This window comes from Microtus oregoni, unplaced genomic scaffold, assembly GCF_018167655.1.
Source record: "Microtus oregoni isolate MIOR12 unplaced genomic scaffold, Mior012 000000F_ref0000247, whole genome shotgun sequence".
NCBI classification, from domain to species: Eukaryota; Metazoa; Chordata; class Mammalia; order Rodentia; family Cricetidae; genus Microtus; species Microtus oregoni.
In genome coordinates this window covers 52,910,676-52,934,061 of record NW_024543059.1, presented here as the reverse complement: position 1 = coordinate 52,934,061, position 23,386 = coordinate 52,910,676, and the positions used below count along the sequence as shown (strand labels likewise).

The window sequence follows — 23,386 nt, the reverse complement described above, 5'->3', positions numbered from 1 at the left end:
AAATCTCACTGGAATTCTGATGAGAATCACAAAGAATCTGCCGATCATGTTGGGAATGTGACCATTGCTACCATATTGACTCTGCCAATCTGTGACTGTGGGAAGTCTTTGGAGCTTCTAGTGTCCCCTTTGATTTCTTTCTTCAGTGTCTTAAAATTGTCTTTGTAGGGGTCTTTTACCTCCTTCATTAGGCTTTTTCTAGGTTATTTTTTAGCTATTGTGAAGGAGATTTCACTGACTTTTTTCATGTTGAGGTATATATATAATGGTATATATATGTATATATATTGGTATATATATTGAGATGACTATGTAATTTTTGTCCTTAATTAATGAGCTATATTGCATTTATTGATTTGTTCATGGTGTACCATGTCCGCAGCCCTGGAAGGATGTTCCCATGGTCGTATGAATGATCTTTTTTATTATGTGTACCTGGATTCAGTTTGCATTTTTTTTTTGTTGAGGATTGTTATATCCATGTTCATCAGGAAAATCAGTATATGGTTTTCTGTCTTGTGCTCATACACAGCTTTTCTGTGAGTATAACACTGTTTTCATGATTTTGGAGGTATTTCATACCTTTTTATTTAAAAAATATATTGATTTATCTACTTATTGGTATGTAATGGCATGGTGCACATTTGAAAGACAGATGGCAAATCTAAGGAGTCTGTTCCCTCCTCCCGCCATCGTGGTCCTAGAGATCGGACTTAGGTTGTGAGAGCCAGTGGCACCTCCCCCTTGTATTTTATGGAATAGTTTGGGGAACACTGTTTCCACTTCTTTAAAGGTCATCCGTGAGTCAACTCAGCCTTAGGTTATTAATTTATTTATTTTAATTACCAGACTTCTTGTTACTGCTTTAGTCTCAATGCTTGCTATTTTAATATTCTAATTTTTAAATATTTTATTTTAAATATTTAATATTTTAATTTTGAAAATTATTTTTGAATATTTTCACATTTATTTTAAATTTGTTAGACCATTTATATCTAAAAATTTATATATTTCATCTAAATTTTTCAACTTATTGAAATGTGGTTTGCAGAGCATGCCCCAATAATCATCCGAATTTCATTGGTTTCCATTGTGATATCTTATTTTTTTTTTATCTCTAGTTGTGTTATTTTGAATCCCCTCTCTCTGGCTAGTTTGAATAAGGGTTTGTTGATTATATTTAGATTTTTGAAGAACCCACTCATTGTTTTATATATTCTTCATATAGATTCCCATTTTATTAATCTCTGCCATGACCATTATTTCTTTCTACTTAATATTTTTCTGTTCAGTTGTTCTTGATTTTAAAGACCTTGAAATGAACTCATTGAATTACTTAAAAATTCCATAATTTTTTGGTTTATTTTAGCATTTGTGGCTATAACCTTCTACCTTGGAACCACTTTTATCCTGCGGCAACAGTTCTGATATGTTGTATTTTCACTTTCAATCAAATATAGGAAATTTGGAAGCTTTCCTCTGATTCTTCAATGTCATCTAAGAGTATTGCTGCCCCTCTACCTGTTTGTGAATCTCCTACAGTTTCTTTCTGTCCACTTCTAAATTAATTTAATTTCACTGGAATAAGATGAAAATCAAGAAGGTTTTTAATTGTTTTAATTTGTTGAAGCTTGCTTTGTACCCTAAGATATATTCTGTTTCCTAGAGCGTGGCTTGAGTTGCAGAAAGATGTATATTCTGAGTGTTGAGGCCGAGAGGGAAGTGCTCAGGGTGGCTGGTCTATAATGTCATGGAACACTTTGGTTTTATTTTTCTTTTTGTCTGGATAACCTGTCTATAGGTAATGGTGGTCTGTTAAAATCACCCTTATTATTGTCTTGGGGTCAATTTGTGCCTTTATATCCAGTAGTTTTATAAAATTGAATGTCAATGCTTGGTACAAATATGTTTAGAATTGTGATATCCTCCAGATAGATCGGCCCCTTTACCAATATGAAGCAACCATCTTGATGGCATCTGATTCATTTTGTTTTGAACTTCTTCCTCTATGGCTATGATTCATAGGTTTGATTTTTCTCATGAGTCCTATACTGCTTGTAAGCTTTTGTTTATACTTTATTACTGTTTTGTTTTTCTCATTGTCTGAATTTTTAAAAATTCTTTAACTTTGTCTTCAAGTCCTACTAGTCTTTCTTCCACTTACCAATGTCACAAAAATAGACTCCAATGGGAGCAAGTTTGGTGATGTTCTAGACAAAGAATTCAAAAGGATAACTAAAGAACGTTCATCAACATGAAAGAGAGCGTGAAATCAGTGAACTCAGAACACACACGCCTGAATGAAAGAAGGAAGCAACACAGATATGAGACAGGAATTTGGTAAAGAGAAAGAAAATCTGGAGAAAAATCGAAGTGAAATTTTGTAAGTGAAGAGTCAGTAAGCAGAGGGGACTGTAGGGGGGTAATTGACACTGGAAGAGGACAGTACCCCAGGAGCACTGGGCGTCTGGAGAGTAGCCAAGAAAAGGAACACGACTCTCTCTCAGAGTCTGCAGAAGTATGCAGCTGTGCTGGCATTTTGGTTTTAACCCAGTGAGATGCATTTTCACACTTTTCATCTCCAGGAAATGTGTAACAGCGACTTTGCGCTGTGTAACAACTAGCCTTTGGTAAGTTCTTACAGTCGCAACAGGAGATGGGTACTGCTGGCAACGGTTCAGGGGGTTCATTGTCACATTTGGTTAACAGGACTGCACTGGTTGTGTCAAAATCGCTCTCTCTCTCTGAGAGGATTGCTCGTTTAGCTCTAGCTCACCTTGAATTTATAATCTTGCTTTAGCCTCCCTACTGCTGAGATTACTTATGTATACCATCGGGCCTCAGAAAAATAATATTCTTTCTAGTCTCTCTAAACAAGTCTTTTTAAAAGCAGACTGGAACAACATACGTTTAAGATAGTGGCTATTTTAAGAGTTTTAACACATTGTTTTGTTGTTACAGGCTAATTATAAATCAAAGTAATATATTTGTCAATTTAATGTATATGAATTTTCATGTCGGGCTGAGAACATGGTTTAATCCTTAAAGCATGGACCCAAATTCAATCCTCAGAACTCCTGTGAACAGCCGTGGACAGTGGGGTGTACCAGTACCTGTGAACAGCCGTGTACAGTGGGGTGTGTGCCAGTACCTGTGAACAGCCGTGTACAGTGGGGTGTGTGCCAGTACCTGTGAACAGCCATGGACAGTGGGGTGTGTGTCAGTGGGGAGGCAGAGACGGAGACGGGAGACTCCCGAGGGTCTGGTAGCTCCTTAGTGCTACCAAAGCAATGAGCTGCAGGGTCAGTGACACACCCTGTCTCAAAAAATAAGGTGCAGAGTGATAAAGACACCAGACAGTGACCTCTGCTCTCTGCGTGTACACACACACACACACACACACACACACACACACACACACCTCAATGGCACCTGCACATCTGTGCCCACACACATTAACATGAACACACACATACACATATTACACACACAATAGCTTTCCTGTCTTTGTGCTTAGAGATTGGTGGAAGCACATTTCTGTGTGTATTTCACAGTTAATTTTTTTTTCTGGATTATACTTAGCAGCCTCCAGTGGCCGCTGTAGCAAGGCCTGGAAAGAGGCGTTCACGCTTATTTGATAAGCATCAGAGAAAAAGGCTCCCAAAGCGCATGTGGGCAGTGACTTAAGCTGATGCGCGTTTCTTCACCGGTGAAATGAGGTGATTGTGCCTTTCATTATGGGCTGAATTTGAGTTTCTCACAACTCACGTTGACGTTCCAATCTCAGATGTGAATGATGGTGTTTAAAAGTGGGCTGTGGGGAAGTAACTAAATCACGGGTAATTGTTGCTTTTCTGCAACCTGGAAGATGTTGCCTTTGTCAGTTCCCTGCAAATCGAGGCCACATTGAACCAACAGCCCCCTTCTGGATCTCTGCAGCACAGGAGCTAGACCTCATACTTTCAGCATCCAAAGCTCCGGAGAAATGAGAAATGCATGTCTGTCTGTCCTTTAAGCCTCTTAGGTTGTGGTATCCTGTGGAGGCAGCCCAAGAGTATTAAAACTGGTGTAGATGATAAGGGCGGTTGGAATGTGTGCTGTGGGTATGGGCTGCATTGCAGCTGGGTTGAGAGCATTTTGAGGGGCTAGGTGTGTGCATTCATTATTGTCCCCGGTGTTGATACAGAACATTTGGCAAAGCATGAGGAAGGCAAGGGTTATCTTGGGTCACAGTCTAAGAGGGAAGTCTGTCATGGTGGGCAGTGGATCACATGACATTCACATCCTGGAAGCAGAGAGGAGAATGCTGGTTCTCAGCTTGCTTCATGCTTTGACCTGATCCCATGGAATGGTGCCACTCAGATTTAGGACAGGCTTCCCACATTTATTAACACTCTCTAGAGACTCTCCTCCAGACAAGCCCTTGAGGCTTATTTCCAAGGTGATGCTAGGTCCCACCAGGTTGACTTCAGAATGAAGGCACACAAAGGAAAAGCCACGGGAAAAAAAAAAAAAAAAGGAAAAGCCACGGTTGGGTTGAAGGTGCATGGAAGCAGGTGGGGAGAAGGTTTTCATCTTGCTAGCAAGCATGTTCTCAGACATGGAGTCCAACGTTACAAAGGGTTAAAGCCCTTCCATGCAGCCGCACACGGAAATGAGGAAACAATTTGAAACTGGACGTAAAGCACCCTTTTAATTGGCAGAGCTCTTGGCCAATCTGCATTTCTACACTAGTGTTTGTGGAAGCTGAACTGAGGCAGAGGCAGTCAGGCTGTCTGTTCCTGGGCCAGGGCTGCTGTTGGTGGAGGTGGACCACGTGGAAGCTGGACTCTTAGGAGTTATCTACCCTAGCCCCTCCCAAAGGGTGACAGTGTGCGTGTGGGGGGGGGGGAGTGGGTTGTGGTGAAACGGTGCGTGTGTGTGGGGGGATGGGCTGTGATGTGAGGGTGACGGTGTGTGTGGGGGGAGTGGGTTGTGGTGAAATGGTGACGGTGTGGGGGGGGAGTGGGTTGAGGTGAAAGGCTGCTACAGCCTGGAGAGATGGGCTCATCAGTGAAGCTCGGGAAAACATATTGTTGACTTCGGGAGGCGCTCTTAGGACCGACCACTATGGAGCAGTCATCCCTTCTGGGAGGTTTCCAGTTTAGAATTTGGGATAGCTGCCATGTTACATGATGCTCATCTCTCAGGACCCTAAATTAATTAATTAGTGTGAATGTGTGTGTGTGTAAAGACCTGTAGTCTGCACATGCCATGGCCCACATGTAGAGGTCAGAGGACCAACTCCTATGTGTGTATTGTCTCCTGCCACGTATGTTTTTTGGTTATGATCCTAACCTTTAACAACTACTGAGCCTTCTCTCTTGTCACCTCGTGAGATCTTGAAGTCAGATTTGGTTGTCAAGCCTGTGTTTAAGCTCTGTATCCACCAAACCACCAAAGACTTTCCACAGTGGTCTTGAGTGAATTAGACCAGGATGGAGGTAGAGAGTGACTGTCAGTTCACATAAGCGTGTGTGTGTGTGTGTGTGTGTGTGTGTGCATCTCTGGTGCCTGGGACTCTTGAGTACAGTGTCTGTGGCATCTCTGTACCCACCCTTAGAGAATGATCTAAAAATATTAGGAATCTCAATCGAGGTTGGTGACTAATGGTGATTACTACGCCTTTCCTTTGCTTGAGAATTTTATGGAACAGACTTGCTGTTTGGGGCCAGATGGAGGAACTGTTAGGAATCGCTGAGTTTTGCTTCTATAGATCCCAGTTTGTATATCCTGCCTGGTGGGTGGTGAGGGTTCCGAGTGTGTGCTGAAAAGCTGCAGCTGGGAAAGCAGGACTCAGCCACTGAAGAGAGAGGGTGTGCGGGAAGCAGGGACAGGAACCAGTACAAGCAGAAGCATGTTTTGTCCCCTCTCGGTGGTCTCCTGGTACCTGAGGCCGGAGAGTGGACCTTCCCCACCAGAAACCAGGGATTGTGCATTCTATAAAATAATCAAGGCAGTTAGACCTCTAGACAGTGATTGGTCAGCTCTGTGCAGCTAACAATACCCTTTAGTATGATCCATACAGGGTCAGTGATGGACAGTGAGTGAGGGAAATCACAGGTCATCCACAGAGTTCATCAGGAAGGTGAGTTTGACAACTGAAGCATTATATGTAGGGGAGGAAGGACTCCAGCCACCAGACCTGGGTCAGGTAACCTTATCTGACCCAGTACAGAAAATAAAGTTAGAAAATGGATAATGAATAGTTCTGCTAACCATGTCTGTGGCCTGGTCAGTCAAGCTCCTATAATTGCGCTGATATTGCTATCTACAAAGTTTATTCTCCAGAACTGACAGGACACACACACACACACACACACACACACACACACACACGAGTATAAGCATATGTGCACATGCACATACATGTTTATAATTTTGTGTTGAGTCACATGTAGCTAGAAACAAAGGCAGGCTATGGGCCCACACCAAAGAAACGTAAAGAAAGCAGAAGGATCCAGAGAGACCATAGACTTAGCTGTCCATACTGGGGCCTTTTTCTGAGAAAATGAGGCTTGATAATAAGAACGAGACTGACATAAGTATCTATTGAAAACTGACTATAGCACTAGATGTACATCATTTACTTCTTACAATGTATTATCAACTAATTTATCAATTTATGGTTCCAGCTTAAATACAAACCTACTCAGTCGTTGTCGAACAAAGCAATTACTCATGTTGGGTGAGCCTGGGGAGTGTGATATGTCTGCCAAGTTATCACAACTGTTTGTGGAACATGTGGAAGGAGTTATTTACAAATAAAATCCCAATTGGGGACATTAAATCAAAATAAAAAGAAAGCAGATGAATATAAAAGTTTCCAGTTTGCTGTCTTTCAGTCTCATGGTACTGGTAGGGGAGGCAGCATGCACACACACACTCCTCCAGCCTCAGTGGACTAGGGGTGGGATATCCTGCACACACACTCCTCCATCTTGTGGGACTAGGGATAGGATATTCTGCACACATATTCTTCTGGAAGGAACTGAGAAAACAGAGGAGGATTATAATTGGGTGATACAAAAGTTGACTGGGCATTGTTATTAGGATATTAATATTTTAAAAGTTACAGACCCTGGATTAAAGGAAGAGCTATTTTGTTCACCATAGTGTGGCTGAGGCCACTACCTTCCCAATATTTTAACCTCACTTCATTTAATCAGGGTTTCAACACTCCTAGCTATTCCAAAAGTATTGATTTTTATTTTTTTAAGCGTGGATCTGCAAGACAGACAAAAGACTGTATATGATATTCCTGTAATGACTTATCTTAAGAATCCGTGAACTGTGCAGTCGTGATTGTTAGGCCTGAGAGACACCTGCTCACCTTTTGGAAATGAAGAGCTGAAAAGAGATTCAGAGATTCAGAAAGGGTACGGGATATAAGGCTGACCTTTCAGAGACAGGAAACCTTTGATGAACTGTAGGACACCAAGACAGTTCATTTAAAAGATGTCTTCAAAGCAGCACCGAGGCTGGTTTTGTGTGTGCCTCCATGAGACTCTTGGCTTGTCTTTCTACGTAAGCCCAGGGAAATAATGGTTTCTGCAGTTGTTCATGTCTGCCGCCTTCATGTGCTACCTTGGTTTCTTGGCTTTGTTACTGCTTTTCAGTCTCTTTTGTGGACAAAATTAAACTTGCCTGACCATTTGGCAGCATGGAACTTTCCTGTGATAGATTGTTAAGGAGAAAAGAGACAGGAAAAGGTCACCAATTTAATCTCCACATAATTAAGGTCTTGCAAACAGCTAAATAAAATTGCGGCTAACATTCTCTCCAGACTATAAGATGAGACACTTCTGTAGTCTCAAAAAAGTTAGAATTCAGCTGTTGCATCAGAGTGCAAATCTTTGTTGTATTGTATGAAATTTTTAGGACTGGGCTATGGTGAGACTTGCTTGCTGTGTTATATACATATGTAAATGTCTGCATGTACATATATATATATATATATGCACATTTTTAAGGTGCCTAATAATTAGATTAAAAGAGCAGTTTCCTAGAGGAGGAGTGAATTGAAAGTGGGAACTGGGGGGGTGTAGAGGGGGGAGGGACTGGGAGAAGAGGGAAGGGAAATTGCGGTCAAGATGTAAAATAAATAAATAAATAAATAAAAAATAAACAAGTAGTTTCCAGTTTCTAACCCTAAATCATAGGCTAAACTTAAGCATGCATTAGGTATAGTATGTAGCCAAGAATTTAGTTTGCTCAAAGTTGAGAGAGTCTCATTGTATAGGTCAGGTTGGCCTATAACTAACTAAAATACCTGCTTCTGTGTCTCAAGTGGAGTATTGGGATTTCAGATGTGCGTCACTATACTTGGTTTCCTTTAATCTTAGAAATAAAACATCCCAAAAATCTAAGATAATCTATACACTAAAGTTTTGGTAATAGAGATTAATGAAATTGTCTAGATAAATATAAGTCAACAAATCAAATCCGATAAGCTAAAAGTTAGGATTTATATCAATGAAAATAATTAAATAAGGAAATAATGTCTTAATTTTCTCAGCAAATTCCTGCTTGGGATCACAACAAACGACATCAGACACGGCGTTGAGATGCTTTCTGGGGAGACCCTGGGTGTCACCAGTCAGCCGCTCCCTGACAGCTGGAGGCTGGCCCTTCACGGTGTGCCCCGCTGGCCTGAGAGAGGCAAAGGGTGTGTGGTGTCTGTGCTTAGGGTGCACAGAAGAGGCCGGCGCGAGTGGGGAGGTTGTTGCTTTGCCGTCTCACTCCACCAGTCCGTTCTCTTGGAGGTGGTTTCATCTCCTAAGACTGGAGGCACATTTCTGCCTTGGGGCTTTCACCAACATTTGCTTGTTCACCTGTGTCTAATTTTACTACCTCTTATCATAAGACCTGAAATGACAAGGCTCCCAGTTGGCAGGTAAACTGGTCTACAAATGCATCGCTGGCTTGGCAGTGCTGCCAAGAGTGGCCTTGGCAATCAAGCAGCCGTCGTAAGACAACAATGGCTTCTCTTCTCTGTTTCAGATTACTTGCCACGTATAATAGCCTCACAGACAAACACCTGGCTGGGTATTTCAGCAATACCAGGATCAGGCGGCACCTCCTAAGATCCGGGCTGGTAAGGCTGTTTTGAGCTCTGCCCACGTTCTTGTTCAATTAAGTCTGAAAACTTCCTACCTTTCTTCAGATTTCCTGTAAATGGGTGACATAGTTTTTTCTATACTAATTTAGAAAAATTACTTCCTTTTAAACCTCTGATTTATTTATTTGGAGGCTCTTTCTAAAGAAGAGGAGAAAAGTTACAGTGGCTACTAAGGAAACATAAATTATTGAAGAAAAATCCCTGTGAGATTTCAACGGCATAGTTGATTTGCTTACTTATTCATTTATTCAGTACACATTCTGTGAACCAGGCACTGTTAAAGAGCAGGAGCAGAGAAGACCTTACCTTATTGTTTCCAGAAAAATATTGTCTTTAATACTCACAGAATATGGTGTGGCAAACATGCACAGTTCACTTCCTCTTGTGTGTATTGTGCATTTTGATTTTCATTTCCCTGTGATGGTTTATTGATACTCTAGTGCCTTCCATCATCTTCAAAGCCACTCTTCCCACGCACACAATTTCCGTTTCTTTAAAAGTGTATAAGGGAGAAAATCTACCTCAAAAACCCCTATGGTTTTCCTTTGAAAGAAAAGGGGTGTGTGTTCTCAGAGTGTTGGCTGTTTGCTTTCTTAAAGCCCAGTGTGGCCAGTGGGGCTCATTGTGTTTCTAATTGTTGTTTGTGTGCTTGGCACCAGCTGGGTGGAGCTGGAGTAAGAAAGTCCTTCTCTGCCTCCTGGGGCATTGTTATCAGAAGGGGCAGCTGAAACCTGGCTCTGCCAGGAATAAGACACCGCTCATACCCCTTGCAGCCCAGCTTCCTCAACTGCGAACTGTAGACAATGGTACCCTGCCTGTGGTGTGGCTATTATGGTTAGGAACCTGGAATAAGAGACCCTGCAATCACTGTGTGACTAGGAACACTTCTGAGCAGGATGCTAGTTGGGCAGGACTTCGTGTTTACTTAACACCACCCCTAAACGCTCAGGGAAGACTTGTGAAAAGCCTGGTAACTTGAATAAGGAAGACAAGAACTTTCTCGAGATTAACAGAGCCAGCAGCAGCCCTGCAGCTTTCAGGAGCACATCACACAGAAATTCCTCAGAAAAGTGCAAGTCTGAAGCTCGCAACCCTCGACCTGTGGGATTTGTTGTTGCTCAACCCCCCTGGGGGATTCATATCCACCTCACTCAAGTTTAAGCACTGTGGCTCTCTAGGAGCTTCCTGTCCAACTAAGGAGAGCAGACGTAATCCCAGAGAAGCGATAACAGTGACATGTGCCAACTACCACCAGGATGGAGAGAGCAGCCAGGATGGACTAACATTAGGCCCTTCCCAGGGACAAGAAATCCTATAGTTAGCGCATCCTAGACACTGTAAGTGGGCTATCTGCACTAATAGGTTGCAGCAATAATATAAAAAATATAGTTAGAAAATAACGAATATGGATGTGAGGACTGGAGAGACGGCTGCATGGTGAAGAACATGTACCTGAGTTCTGTTCCCAGTGCCCACAGCCAGCAGCTCACAAAGGCCTGCAGCATCAGCTCCAGAGCACTCAACACTTGTGGCCTCTGTGGGTACCCATACTCAGACGCACATAGGCACACACAGACACATACACAGACATAATTAAAAACAATACTTCTAAAGGGACAGAGTGTAGATGTGGCTTGCGTTTAAACGTAAGTGGAACAAGGGATGGGGAAGTGGGGAGGAAAACAAACAGCAGGACGGATAGCAAGCAGCCTCCTTTATGGAAGAGATCAGAGGCAATAAAGGAAGGAGTCAATGGAAGCAAGGGGTGAGGGCAGAATTGCTACTCCAGAGACACACAGCGATCCCCGCTGTGGCCAATATAGAAAACAGTCTATCCACACTCCTCCATAAACCGTAAAATTCTAAATCACAGCAATTAAACCATATTCTGGCCTGAAAAGTGCAGGAAGAAAAATCAGGGAGCAAGCAGCATAATGAAACCAATTATTTCTCAAGACAAACCGAAGGCTTTCTCTACCGCTTGCTTGCCTTTTTCCTGCTGGTGTTTCCCGTGGACCACAGCCAGCCTGTGCCACTCCTGTGCATGCCTCAAGGCAGTGCCTCCCCTTCCCCGCGGGGGCTTTCATGAGGATGAAAAGAACACCTGGGTTCCATCACTGGGAAGTTGTTACTCTAATGAAAACCTTGTTTTAAACGTCAAGTGTACCACCTGTGTGTGTTTTCACACTGGCAGGTACCGGAGACTTCCTTTCTCCTTTCTGTTGAAAGGAGATGAAGAGATGAAATAGTCATTAAAAAACGGAAGTTCCCAAGGGACAATGATAGTCTCCTTTAGGATTTGAAAAGGCCACTTTCTTATCTCTCTCTGTCTCTGTCTCTGTCTCTCTCTTCTAACATCTATTTGTCTCTCTCTTTCTCTATCATCTATCTATCCATCCTCTATCATCTATCTATCTATCTATCTATCTATCTATCTATCTATCTATCATCTACCTATCATCTCTCTATATCTATCTATCTATCTATCTATCTATCTATCTATCTATCTATCATCTATCTTCCCTCCCTCTTATTCTTCTCTCCCTCCTCTGTCTTTTTTTGGTACCTAACAACACATTTTCCTATCTTGTATTTCCGTGTGTATTTTATTTACCCATTCATGATTTTCCTTTATTCGCCACAGATCACGAGAAGTGGGAGGATACTTTCTGAAAAGGAACAGAAAGCAAACACCATGAAGCGGGATCATCAGAAACACATCAGGGAGTGCTTAGCCCAAGCCATCTTCCACAAGGTCCTCGACATGGAGGTGGGGGCATTTCTCACCCTCTTTATGATGGACTGGCCACTCTTCAATAATGAGTAATGATTGGAGAATTCTTCCTAGACTTCATGGAAAAGGAAATGGGCCAAAAAGAATTGGAAAATTCTGGTTGATTTCCCAAGTAGCCAGGAGCCCAGAGACCCAAATTTTCCTCCTTTTTAGTGCAAAAGAAAAATGGACATGATTACAAAGTCTGTGATATTTAATTTTCTAAATGTAGATTCTTTTAATTCACAATGGCTACCCAGCCCTCACCATCTGCACCTTAATTTCCATTTGCTAAAAAAAAGTGACATCTGTTTAAATATCAGTAATTCCACTGCCGTGAATTATCTTGGATCTGCTATTCATTTAAGGCTCCATAGCTCGGCCGTATGTTAAGTTTCACAGAATAGGCATTGAAACATCTGCTGTCCCTCCTACTTTGGACACATTGGTCAGCACGATTTACAGCCCAAGCATCAACACGTTTTGAGGCATCTGACATTGCACTTTTAGTGGGATATGTAGCTAACCTGAGAAATGACTGCAGCCTTGCTCCACAAAACTGTCCTTCCAATTGTCAAGCACCGTTTTAGTCTCTGAGAGAGGGTGCCACTCTGGGCTCGACCATATAAAAGTCACAGAGAAGTTGGCTTAGAAAGCTCCACACCTGTGGGTCCAGTAACGTTTATGAACAAATGTAGAACTAAAGCAGCAACAAGTTTAGCGTCAGTGAAAATATTTATTATTATACTGATATCATCACATTGCTATTCACTGAAGATGCTTAATGCATGCAGTTTCTGCTGACTTAGGAATTCATTTTTTTTACCTCAGCTCATGTCCATGAGTTATAAAAACACATTGTTGACAGTCCCAAATTTGCTGATTTACAAAAGTACCAGTGGGAATGGTACAATCCTGCTTAAAAAAATAGTATGGCATTAAATTAAGCACAACCTAGTATTTAACTTGGGGAGTGCAGCGTTCAGTGTTGGATCAAGTCCTTAGAGTTTGGAGGCAGGAGGCAGCATAACTGTGCATGTACTGTCCGTTATGTCTCATGTATTAACAACACATAATCACGTTTAAGAGAATGTAACGATAATATGGAATTTCACTTTCTCTAATTGAAACATGGGGCTGGGAAGACAGTTCAGAGGGTGGGAACATTTACTATACAAGCTGAAGGACCAGAATTTAAATCCTCAGCACCCATGTAAAAAACCCTGTGTGGTCACACTCACGCCAATAACCCATCCCTGAGAAGGGAAGACTGCTGTATCTTGCCGACTGCCAGTCTAGTACCAGACTGAGTGAGAGACCCTGTCCAGAGGGACTGGCATGGCAGAGGGCAGAGCAGGTCGCCAGTGTCTTCCTCTGGTCTCTCAGTCCATTCACTATGTATTGCACACACACAAACCCATGTGCAGGTGAAATAAAAAGGACTAGGAGTTGCTCCAAACTTGTAAATATTGTAAGTACTGGTTACACTTAGAGGTTTCAGCGTTCAGCGGACTCTGCGTGTTCACAGTGGGGATGCTTATTCAGTAAACTCAGCAGGTACCTGTAAATCTGAAAAACAGTGAAATCAATTTAGTTTCTAACCAGGTTTCAGAAGGCTCACCTAAACGGCTAATATACTAGAACAACCAGTATTGTCTCCACGTTGCCACAGTGCTTCCCATTAACTGGTGCTGCTCCAGTTTTTCCTGATGTTGTAGGTGTTCACGCATTCATCCGTGCAACCTGCAGTAGCAGACTCGCTGTATGCCAAGATGGGACCCTCTCTGGTGGGTGTAGGACACTATTTATTGAAATACTAGACAGCAATTTCACAGAAGAGGGCAGTAGCAAAATGAATCCTGCAAAGGATGGGGTGACCTGTGGGCACCAGAGCAGGGTGCATGGAGGTCCTGCTGCTGTGAGACATACCTTGAAGAGCTAAGTTAGGAGTACAGGAGAGGAATTCCAGAGAGGGAGGACGGTTGTATGCAGGATACCTCGGATGGAAAGGAGGCCCAAAGACAGCGCAGGGGGCAGTTCGGCAGGTGGTGACATTATCTGGTAAGTTGCAGCTTTGTTTCTGGAAAGTCTGGAATTCCCAAGGCAGGCTGCAGAGCAGGCCATGAGGTGATGGATGTTTTTTTTTCAGCAAGGGAGTGAAATAAATGGGCAGAACTGTTTGAGAGGTTGCTGCTGGAGATGTGGAGGATGGATTAATGGGCTGGAAAAGATTGGAGGTGGGAGGTCAATTAGGAATCTGTTGCCAAAGGGTGCAGCTGACAGCCGCAGAGAGTGTGGGAGAGGCAGCTGTCTACAGAGACAGCAGAGAAGGAGAAAGCAGTAAAGAGAAGCCACTATGTCAGAAGCAGGGGTGATGGGGAGAGTTTTGGGGACTGAAGGAGGAGCCCAAGGGAGGAAGGAGCAGGGATGCAGGACCAGAAGCCGGTCACAGACCTGCTAGGATGCTGCCCTGGAGCCCAGGAGCTCACAAGCTCACAAGCAGCATGATGTCTCCAGTGGGGATGGACCCAGGAAATAAAGGCGCTGGAGACTTGGGGAGGGAGTGTCAGCCATGGGGAAGAGGAGCCTGCCATCTGACTGGAGAGTTGGGGACCAGTGGATTTGGGGAACAGGCTGATGGTAAATGTAAGAAAGCTTGTTGCTGAGTGGGTGTAAGATCAGAGCAGTAGGGAGAGGGACAAGAAGTGCCAACAGATAATCCATGACAACCAGGACTGGAGTGATTGCATCAGTAGGGACCAACTCCAGAGAAAAGAGTTTCCCTGAGGAACAATAAAACCACAGCAAGAAAGCCATAGAGACTGATTTCAAGTCTGATTAGAAAAGATGATTTCAATTGGAGGTGTATTTCTAAATCACCAACTATTACAGTAACATAATTGGAAAACACAGAGGAAAAATCATAAAACAAAATAATTGCATAAAGTTCCTATTTTCAAAGGTGACCATTATTAATGTACACTTCTTTTTAGAATCTTCTAGTCATATTTATACAACAATGAAAGGGAGGCAGCATATGGGCAGAATGTCAGCTCTCAGGATGCCTCATCAGGAGATTGCCACAATTTTGAAGCCAATGCGGGCAATGGAGCAAGTTCCAGGTCATCCCAAGCTAGGTTCCAAGACCCATTCTCAACAAACAAGCAAACTCTAAAAAACACAGTGGGGTTTCAGCTGTGGCTCAGCCCTTAGAAGGAGGGACTGCCTGTGCAGGAGCTCAGTTCCCAGAACCCCTTCCAGGCAGCGCAGGACTTCCTCTAATTCCAAATCCAAGAGGTAGCCCTGCCCCCACATGTCCACAGACACAAAAGTACAAATGAAATCATCTTTTTTAAAACAAGAGAGGACATCATGATACACTGTGACAGGGGCATGGGCTTGTGGCAATCAAGCGCGGCGGGGGGGTGGGGTGGGGGGGTGGAAAGGAGAGACCAGAGTACAAAGCAGTGAATCTGCCTCAGTGTCTCTGCTTGTGAAATTCGACTCCTGGGACCTCGTGGTACAAAGGAAGCACCTCCTCACCCCAGGGGTCCTCTGGAAAGACTGTCTCTGCCCTTACTCGATTTCTATGCGGTTCTGTATCTTGCTTCCTCCTGTGTTATTTTCATTTCCATTAAAAAAAGAAAATCAAAATCTTTAGGAACCTTGTTTAATGATCCCATTCTGTCCCAGCAGAGGCATGTGCCAAGCATTTAGCCATCTTTTCGAATTTTATACCACAATTGCATCCTTTTCTTCCAAGAAATAAAGGGGTGGGGCCATCTTCAGATAGTATCTTTTTGTGCACAACACTTAAAAGTCATTACTCAGTTTTCTTGTTCAGACCTGGAATGAAGTTTCTGGGTAAAGGGCATGGACCCTTTTAGCTAAGATGTGTAATTGGCTCTCCTAGAGCGGTGGCAATTGATATCCCCAGCTGCACACTTAGGCAGGTGGTTCTTCTCCACCTAAATGACAAGAGGGCTTACTGAAAATAAAGCTACCTCTATCGGGATTATTTTCCTCTAAAATATTCTTGGCTCTCACTAGCATGATTCTGTCTTCAACAGCGCTACCACCAGCTTGAAATAAAAAGGAAACTGGATACCTTAGCTCGGAAGGAGCGGATTCAGAGGCTGAAGGTAAACTCCTTTTACCTTCTAATAACATTTTGTGATTTCAACAGACCCCCCCCCCCCGGCAGTTATTATACCTACTTTTGGACAGCACACATAGGTCAGGTCAAGCAAATGCTTCTACTGAGCCTGGATCTCTACCGCCATCAATATAGATGTTGATAGAACAGGTTCTGCTCCTGAGAAATGCATTCTGAGCACAAAAAACTTTCCAAGACAAAATTAAAAATAGCCAAATTTGAAAGGTGGCTTTTTTTTTTTTGTGGCAGAAGCCAAAGGATATTCATGTATCTCGAGAAAATAAAAAGAGATGGTAACGTTCCTGTATGAAGGAAAATAAAACATTAGAAGAATTATACAATCACACATTTTCATTCGAATGTCACCCTTTAAAATTCTGGTGGGAACGAGCTTCCTTGGTAGAAGAAAGCGTGATCAGATCTAAGACATTTCGTGCTAGGTATTTTTAAACCTCTTGGTTGTTCTCTATTTTTGTTCTCTGCAGTGAACTTACAAAATTTGAATCAGGAGATGAGAGATTCAATTAGGCATGTTTCAGTTGAGGGTGGCAGATTTATTTGATTTCTTGAGCTATTTGAAATCATGAGCTGTTTGTTCTTAATTGTCTGTGGTATTACAAATGTGGAAACATATTTCACAAACCGATAAGTATTTGTAAAGAATTCACAGGGAACCTGTCTCCTTAAGACTAAAATTTTCTTATCTGGGTTGATGGACTCAAATTTGTTTTATTGGGGTCAAAAGCTAATCTTGCTACCAAAGTGTTGGCCAACAGGACATAGATAGCTTCTCAGGGCTCAGGAGAACGGGGGTTCAGCTTGGCTGGCCGTGCCTCATGTCATGGGCTGTTACAGGTTGTGGATGTAATAGCGAGAAGTACTGGGTTCCAGTGGGGCTCATGTTTCCCTTCCTTTGCCTTATGCAATGCAGACGAGGGACACTAAGTGGGTCACTGGGAGTGCTGTGGCCACTTGGGTTCCTCCCATTGGACACTTCTATTGGGACTGTCAAGGCTCACTGGGTATTTGTAATTGCCAAAGGCAGGTTTTAGGTTCCTTCTATTTAATAGGCAAACTTGCTTCAGGGCATTATTGAGTTATTGTTTTTGTATAAAATGAATCTTTTCTGGGAGTCTCTTCTGGTCGGAGTAGTGAGGTACAACAGGCACTCTGTAGTGGCCCAACAAACATTATCTTGAAGGGAAGGGTACTCAGAGTGACTCTTTCATGTGCATCTGGAGGAGGCTCCGTTTTCTGCCACTCACCACCACACCAGTCCCCGACAGGGTTGTAAGAGCCTTGCTAACCTCCATGTCCAAACACGGAGTGGCCTTCTTCATGGGGAGGGCTTTGATCTCATAGCATGTTGTGCATCAGGTGCTAAGCTAACCCCATAATCTATACATCAACTTCACAAATTTCTTTCTCATTCTAGGGAGAACATACAAGACGTTTTATTGAAGATAACATGCCCATTCTGACACCCCACCCCCCAGCTGGCCCAAAGAGTAACCGTGGCTGTAGTGTTCTGGCTGAGGAAGGACGTTCTAGTCCATTAACACTGGTGAGCCCTATTAAGCACTCTGTCCCAGATAATTAATTTATGATTTCTCATTAATTTCAGAAAGAAGGCTCTATGGGAAGCATGTCTGCACAGCCCTATAGCCTTGAAAACACAGTCAAATGAACAGTTGGAAGCCACAGCCTCCTAACTGCTCAAGTCTCCATTAACAGAACCCCCTCCAGCCACAATCCCTGAACGTGCAGCTGTCATAGCTTCTTAAGTGGAGATCATGTATGCTTACAAACATACCCAGCTCCCTCCCCATCCCCAACCCCTGCTCTACTTTACCCAAGGAAAAACGCAAAATCTACCTGGTGTCTAAGATCACACACGATGAGCTGAAGTTATCCATCTCAGTATTTACACTTCAGCTCAGCAACGTGGCCCTGTTGAGACTCTGGTTGTGTTTTCTGACGTCTGGGTATGGTTCTTGCTCCTCTGTGGTCTGACCGAATTCAGCAGTGCCAGGCTGCATGGTGGTGACAGTCTACCATTTCAGGTTATCAAAAGTACATGCTTCTACTCTGAGATATTAAATGTGGTGAAATCCCACCTGAAGAAATCATACACTGATATTTCATCCCAGAATACATTGTCTGTTGCCCATGGTGAGATTTGATGGAAGGAGGACACAGTTCTTCAAAACAATACAGATTCAGGAGAGATTTAAAAAGAACTGCTGGATGTCGGTGGTTGAAGCGGGGCTAAGCTCCCCATGAATTCTTTACTCTTGGTTTTCATGACTGAATGCTTTTCCTTGTAAACTCTGATCATTTTTGTTTGTGTTGCACAATATTTGTGGAGAAACTATAAAGCCTTCAGAATGTTGAGGAAGTCTGTCACGTATGACCTTAAGCTTCAACATTCTGCAAAAGGTAGACATGTCTTAACCTGTCCTGGTCGAACAGCCCAAGCCTTGCTAAGCCCCGCTTTTCTCTGGACTGTTTCTCCTCTTCCGGGTCTGGTGTGAATGTAGGTGTGTACGTACAAATATGTCTTTGTTGGACAGTGATTCACTAGCCTCTCCCAAGCTTTCCCCAGAAGGAAATAGTGCTGCTTTTTGTCCTCCACCTGGTTCAGAGAGGGAAAATCCCTTTAAGGGCTGCTCTCTGTCCTCCACCTGGTTCGGAGAGGAAAACCCCTTTATGGTTTCTTTCAGTTTTGCTGGCGAACCCCCCTCAGGAGATAGTCTGTGTGTTGCTGTGCTGGAGTGAGGGAGTCCTCTGGAAATCAGAGGCTACAGTGCCATTGCCGGACACTTCAACACAGGACTGCAGCTGGATGATAGGCTGTGTGTCCCGTGCACTTTACTGCCTAGCTACCATGATTCTTAGGTGGATTTCCTGCTTCACGGAGACTCAAGTCCCCCTTTGGTTTGTCCCTCCTGTCCTGGACATAGCCCTTCTCAGTTTAAGCCCTGGCTACTGACAGTCCTACAGAGACAGGACACCTTACAGGATGTCACCATTTTTCTTGAGCTTCCCTGAGGAAACCTCTGGCACCACGTTCTCCTGCACTTGGTTGCTAATTGCCCTAAACGTTCAGACACCGTGCAAGCATTTAGCTGTGCCATCTCCATTAAAACCGAGGAGAGCCATCTCAACTGAGGCTGTGCATTTTGGGGAAATTCACTCCCTGGAATCCCCGAGAGAATGAGCAGAATTTGGCTAAGCTGAGTAATGTCCAGGTAGCCAATTTCAACTCACATCTTGGTACAGTTTTAAGAACATTAAGACAGTGCCATGTTTATTACAGGAAGATGTATTCGCATATCGTAAAAATGCAGCAAGCTTAAGGTAGCCTTCAATATGAGCTATGAGAGTTCAGGGCTCACAGCTGGCAGTTAATGGGAGATTTGTTTTCAGAGATAAATGTGATCAGTTGAGCATTTGACTGCCACATCCATCTGACAGGATGGTCTTTGTGTGCAATTGCACAGCTGTGACATTAAGAGCACAGCCTCCAATAGATATTCTGATTTGTACTAACCTGCTTTCCCCGACTTCTACACAAGATTTTTTGACAGGAGACCCTCAACGGCATATATGGGTCCGGTAGAGTCTACAAGAGTTCCGTTGGGTGATCGGAGTCTCTTATTAAGGAGAGTCTGGTTTCGTTTCTGCATGCGGTTTTTAAGACCTCTCTTAGGTTTAGCTCTTGCTTTCTCTGAGATCTCTGTTACATCAGTGGATTCATGTGTGTCTGTTGTGGTTCAGGTTTGCAGAGATTCTGTTCATTAATTTCCTCGTTGCCGAGACCAAAGGCCTTTGAGAATTTGACTGAGGCAGGAAAAGCTTAGGGGCTTACAGTTTGAGGACGTAGAGTCCATCACGATGGAGCAGGTATTGAAGCTGGTGGCACCACAGTGGAGGGAGCATGTGGCTGGGGCTTTTCTCCTCCTCACAGCCTTCAGACCAGAAAGCAAAGAGAGGACTAGAAGCAGGACCCTCAAGAGCATGAAGAGCTGCCCTTCAGAGAGAAGCTTCTTCCCTTCAGCCTTTGCCTACTACCATGGGATTCACCAATTCCTGAAAGAGCAGCTCCAGTTTTGGACCAAGTATTGAAACAGCCAGTGGGAGGCATTTCACATTTAAGTTATAAGTGATTCTAAGCAGTAATGGCTTAACCATGGGGATCATCCCCACCCCAGGCCAGGCCAATGAGTCTCAGGTGACTCTATGAAGTCATCAAACACCTGGACTCCTTCTGTGTTACTCACCCACCAGCTTGGGGAACTTGTTTCATCCACAGCTGCCAGGGCTGTGTATCACCATGTGGAAGCTGCAGCCTGAGGGAAGGGGTCTGCTGGAAAGTAAGGCCACGCTCCCCTTCTCTTTGAGTGTGAACAGGGTGTGTCACGAGAGTCTCTTTTGTTCACATTTTACTGGCCTGAAGGGAGAGGCCCATCTTTGCACAGAGGCCTAGGGAAGTCTGGGGGAAACATGCTCTCTTTGTGCCAGACATGTTTCCAAATGAAAGTTCTGTTATCGGAGAAGAGAGGAGAGCAAATATTAGGCAGTATTATCTCTGTTGCTCCTCTCTGGTCCTGGCTCAGAGCCGACTCTTCCTTGGTTTTTAGATCCCCATCTCCCTCTTGCCTCATCATTTGGATAAAAATTTTAACTGCTTCTGTGAGAACTTAGTTTTCCTTAGAGTTCTTGGTTAACTGTAAATATTCCAAGAATACATCATTTCACATTCTGTTCACTGGCATCCATCGGTCTGATTGACTAATAGAATCTTTGGATGTTAAATATTTTCAGCTCCTTGCTTGGTCTAAGGTGAGTATTCAGTATGTGCCTACTGTTGAAAAATCATTAGTTGAACAGTGTTGCACACATGCTTCTCAAGATGCTGTGAGAACAAGGGCTTAGTAATAGTCACTGGCTGCCCGTTTTTTACGTATATATTTATACATACATTTGCGGAATGGAATATTTGTGGCTCATCATTCTTTCGAGTCAATGTACAAAATGCTGTTCATGAATCGTTTATACACTGTCCTTCTCATACCCCTTTGCCCAAACATGCATGTCCTATTCTTAGCATGTTTTCTACTGTCTTCGTATAAGGACAACTGGGCCAAAAGTTTCACTCCTCCCTGCTTTGGACGCATTGCTAATCTTTATACTAAACTTATGATATTCTGTTGACACCCCCCAAAGGCACTTACAATGTTCTACGCTGGCACTTTTTGTATTCACTGCAGTATATTCTTGATTGGAAAGTGTCTCTGTTGGGGGCTCAGCAGGAAACAGATGGCTTATACAAATAGAGTAATTAGGAAGTTGTTTAATAAAGAAACTATTTAGGACGCTACAGCAGGGCAAAGAGAAACCAGCTAGGGATGGTAAGCCCAATGGGGTCAGCACCATGGGAAACCACAGTCCCTAGATTGAAGGAGGGAAAGGGAGGGAATAGATTCCAGAAGCAGTAGGTAGGGCCCCTAGCTGGGAAAGGCTCCTCTGCAGAAGTGTTAACATTTAGGTGGCAGGAACCATTTCTACCCTGCAGGGATGATGGGAGTAAAGGCCTCCATTTCATCTTCCCTTCTTCTCTGATGTGACTCCTCTCTTTGGTAGAACCCAACTACAGTGCTGAGGTTGATTGGTAAATTCTTTGAAGGAATCCCTTCCAGGGCCCAGAGCGCCGCAGCCAGAGACATAGAAGAACAAATGGAAGCGGCTCAGCGTGGAGACGTTCATTTTTACATAGTGCGTCCCAGCGTTGGCAGCTATAATCTTTCGTTTTGTTTTCTTACATTTGTAGGAAGCAGCTGACGACACGTAATTGGTGGTGCATTATAGCCGAGCACCTGCCTGTCCTGTTGTCTGCTTTTACTTTGGGTGCCAACCCTGCGGCATAATGAGTTCAGAGTGGATTGTATATTGAAAACATTGAAACCGAAATGAGTCTGTTCCAATCGTATCATTTCAGATCTCTCCAGTACGAACATTATTCAGCTTAACATTTAATTCAGCAAAGCCATTCTTTGCAGAAATGCAGTACTGCCAGGAGTTTACAGTACCAGCAAAGAATACGGGACTATAATAGAGGCCACCTCCTTTGTCTACGAGGCTCCATCCCTGTGATATTTGGTTATGCAGAGGACTCCAACACCATATGTTTAACAAATACTTTGGGTCAGAAGGCTGTGTATAATGGAAGAATATAATTAAAGTTTAATCTGTTCAGTTAAAAAGACACCATTAATTACTCTGGGCAATTTGTTGGATTATTAATTGGTTCTGGAAACATGTCAAGATACTAATTTAAATGAAACTTTCTCCCCTAATTGTCTAGACAGCCCCTCGGCCCTATACTGCCCCAGGAAATATGCAGCCTCCGATTCGATTGCAGCCTCTTCTCAGTAATCACACAACGAGAAATGTTTCAAAGATAACTCCAGAGTCCAAACCCAAAATCTCATTGCTGGAAAGCGAAACTCCGTTTCCTATTGGGGTAAATGCTATTTTCTTTAAGAAATATATTCTTTGAAATTGTTGATTTAAATCTTGTACTGTCAAAGGTTCTGAGATGCCATATTTAGTTTATCCACACAGTGAAACTTTTCTGTGCATTCATTAAGCACTTACTGTGTTCTTCTGATGAACTCGTTCTGTGACGGGAAGGACCTGAGGATTATGTAGTTGAGCAGAATCCATAAAGGGTGGGTTCATAATGATGTGCAGTGCCAGCTCACTATGAAGAAGATGGAGGAAAAACAAAGATGTCTTCTCACAGGCACAAATGGCTGTCCTCAGACGTGACCCTGTGTGGACTCCTTGCAGATTCAGATGCAGAAAAACCAGACAATGGGACTCTGCATGGCTGGTCTGTGTTTGCACTGGGACTAGCTTTGCTATCAGTTTGTGAAGTTACTTGGAGGTTGAACTCCTCATACCCAGGGGTTTGACACTGCATCCCTTTCAAGGTTCTATCTTGGGTAATCTTTGGTCTTTAAAGTGTAAAAAGGCTATGTATGGGTACTGTGAAACAGAATCTACCTAAACAGGGGATAACAAGCCAGACCATTCCCACACTGGGGAGAGACAGATTGTGTCTCTAGCTTGCAGAACCATTTGCTAGTTTAAGAGTTTGTGTCACAAACGTAATTGCCGTTAACTGGAAGGTTCATTCCTTCCTAGGCAATACCACCCACGAACCTAAGACATTGCCCCCTTTCACTGACAAATGCCCTTCCTGCAGATAAATGAGCGCTTGCATTTCATA

At 43.3% G+C, this 23,386-nt stretch overlaps 1 protein-coding gene across 2 annotated transcripts in view; it reads left to right on the top strand.

The window, feature by feature from the left end:
- Erich3 (glutamate rich 3) overlaps positions 1-23,386 on the top strand; it is a 96,382-nt gene that overhangs the window by 14,752 nt on the left and 58,244 nt on the right. Inside the window, exons 2-6 of one of the 2 annotated variants that reach the window (XM_041650077.1) lie at positions 9,043-9,136; positions 11,805-11,930; positions 16,004-16,075; positions 17,525-17,653; positions 22,457-22,615. In XM_041650077.1, coding sequence (XP_041506011.1) covers positions 9,043-9,136; positions 11,805-11,930; positions 16,004-16,075; positions 17,525-17,653; positions 22,457-22,615 — 580 coding nt within the window. The remainder of the gene's footprint in view (positions 1-9,042; positions 9,137-11,804; positions 11,931-16,003; positions 16,076-17,524; positions 17,654-22,456; positions 22,616-23,386) is intronic. The other variant, XM_041650086.1, reaches the window with a different exon arrangement.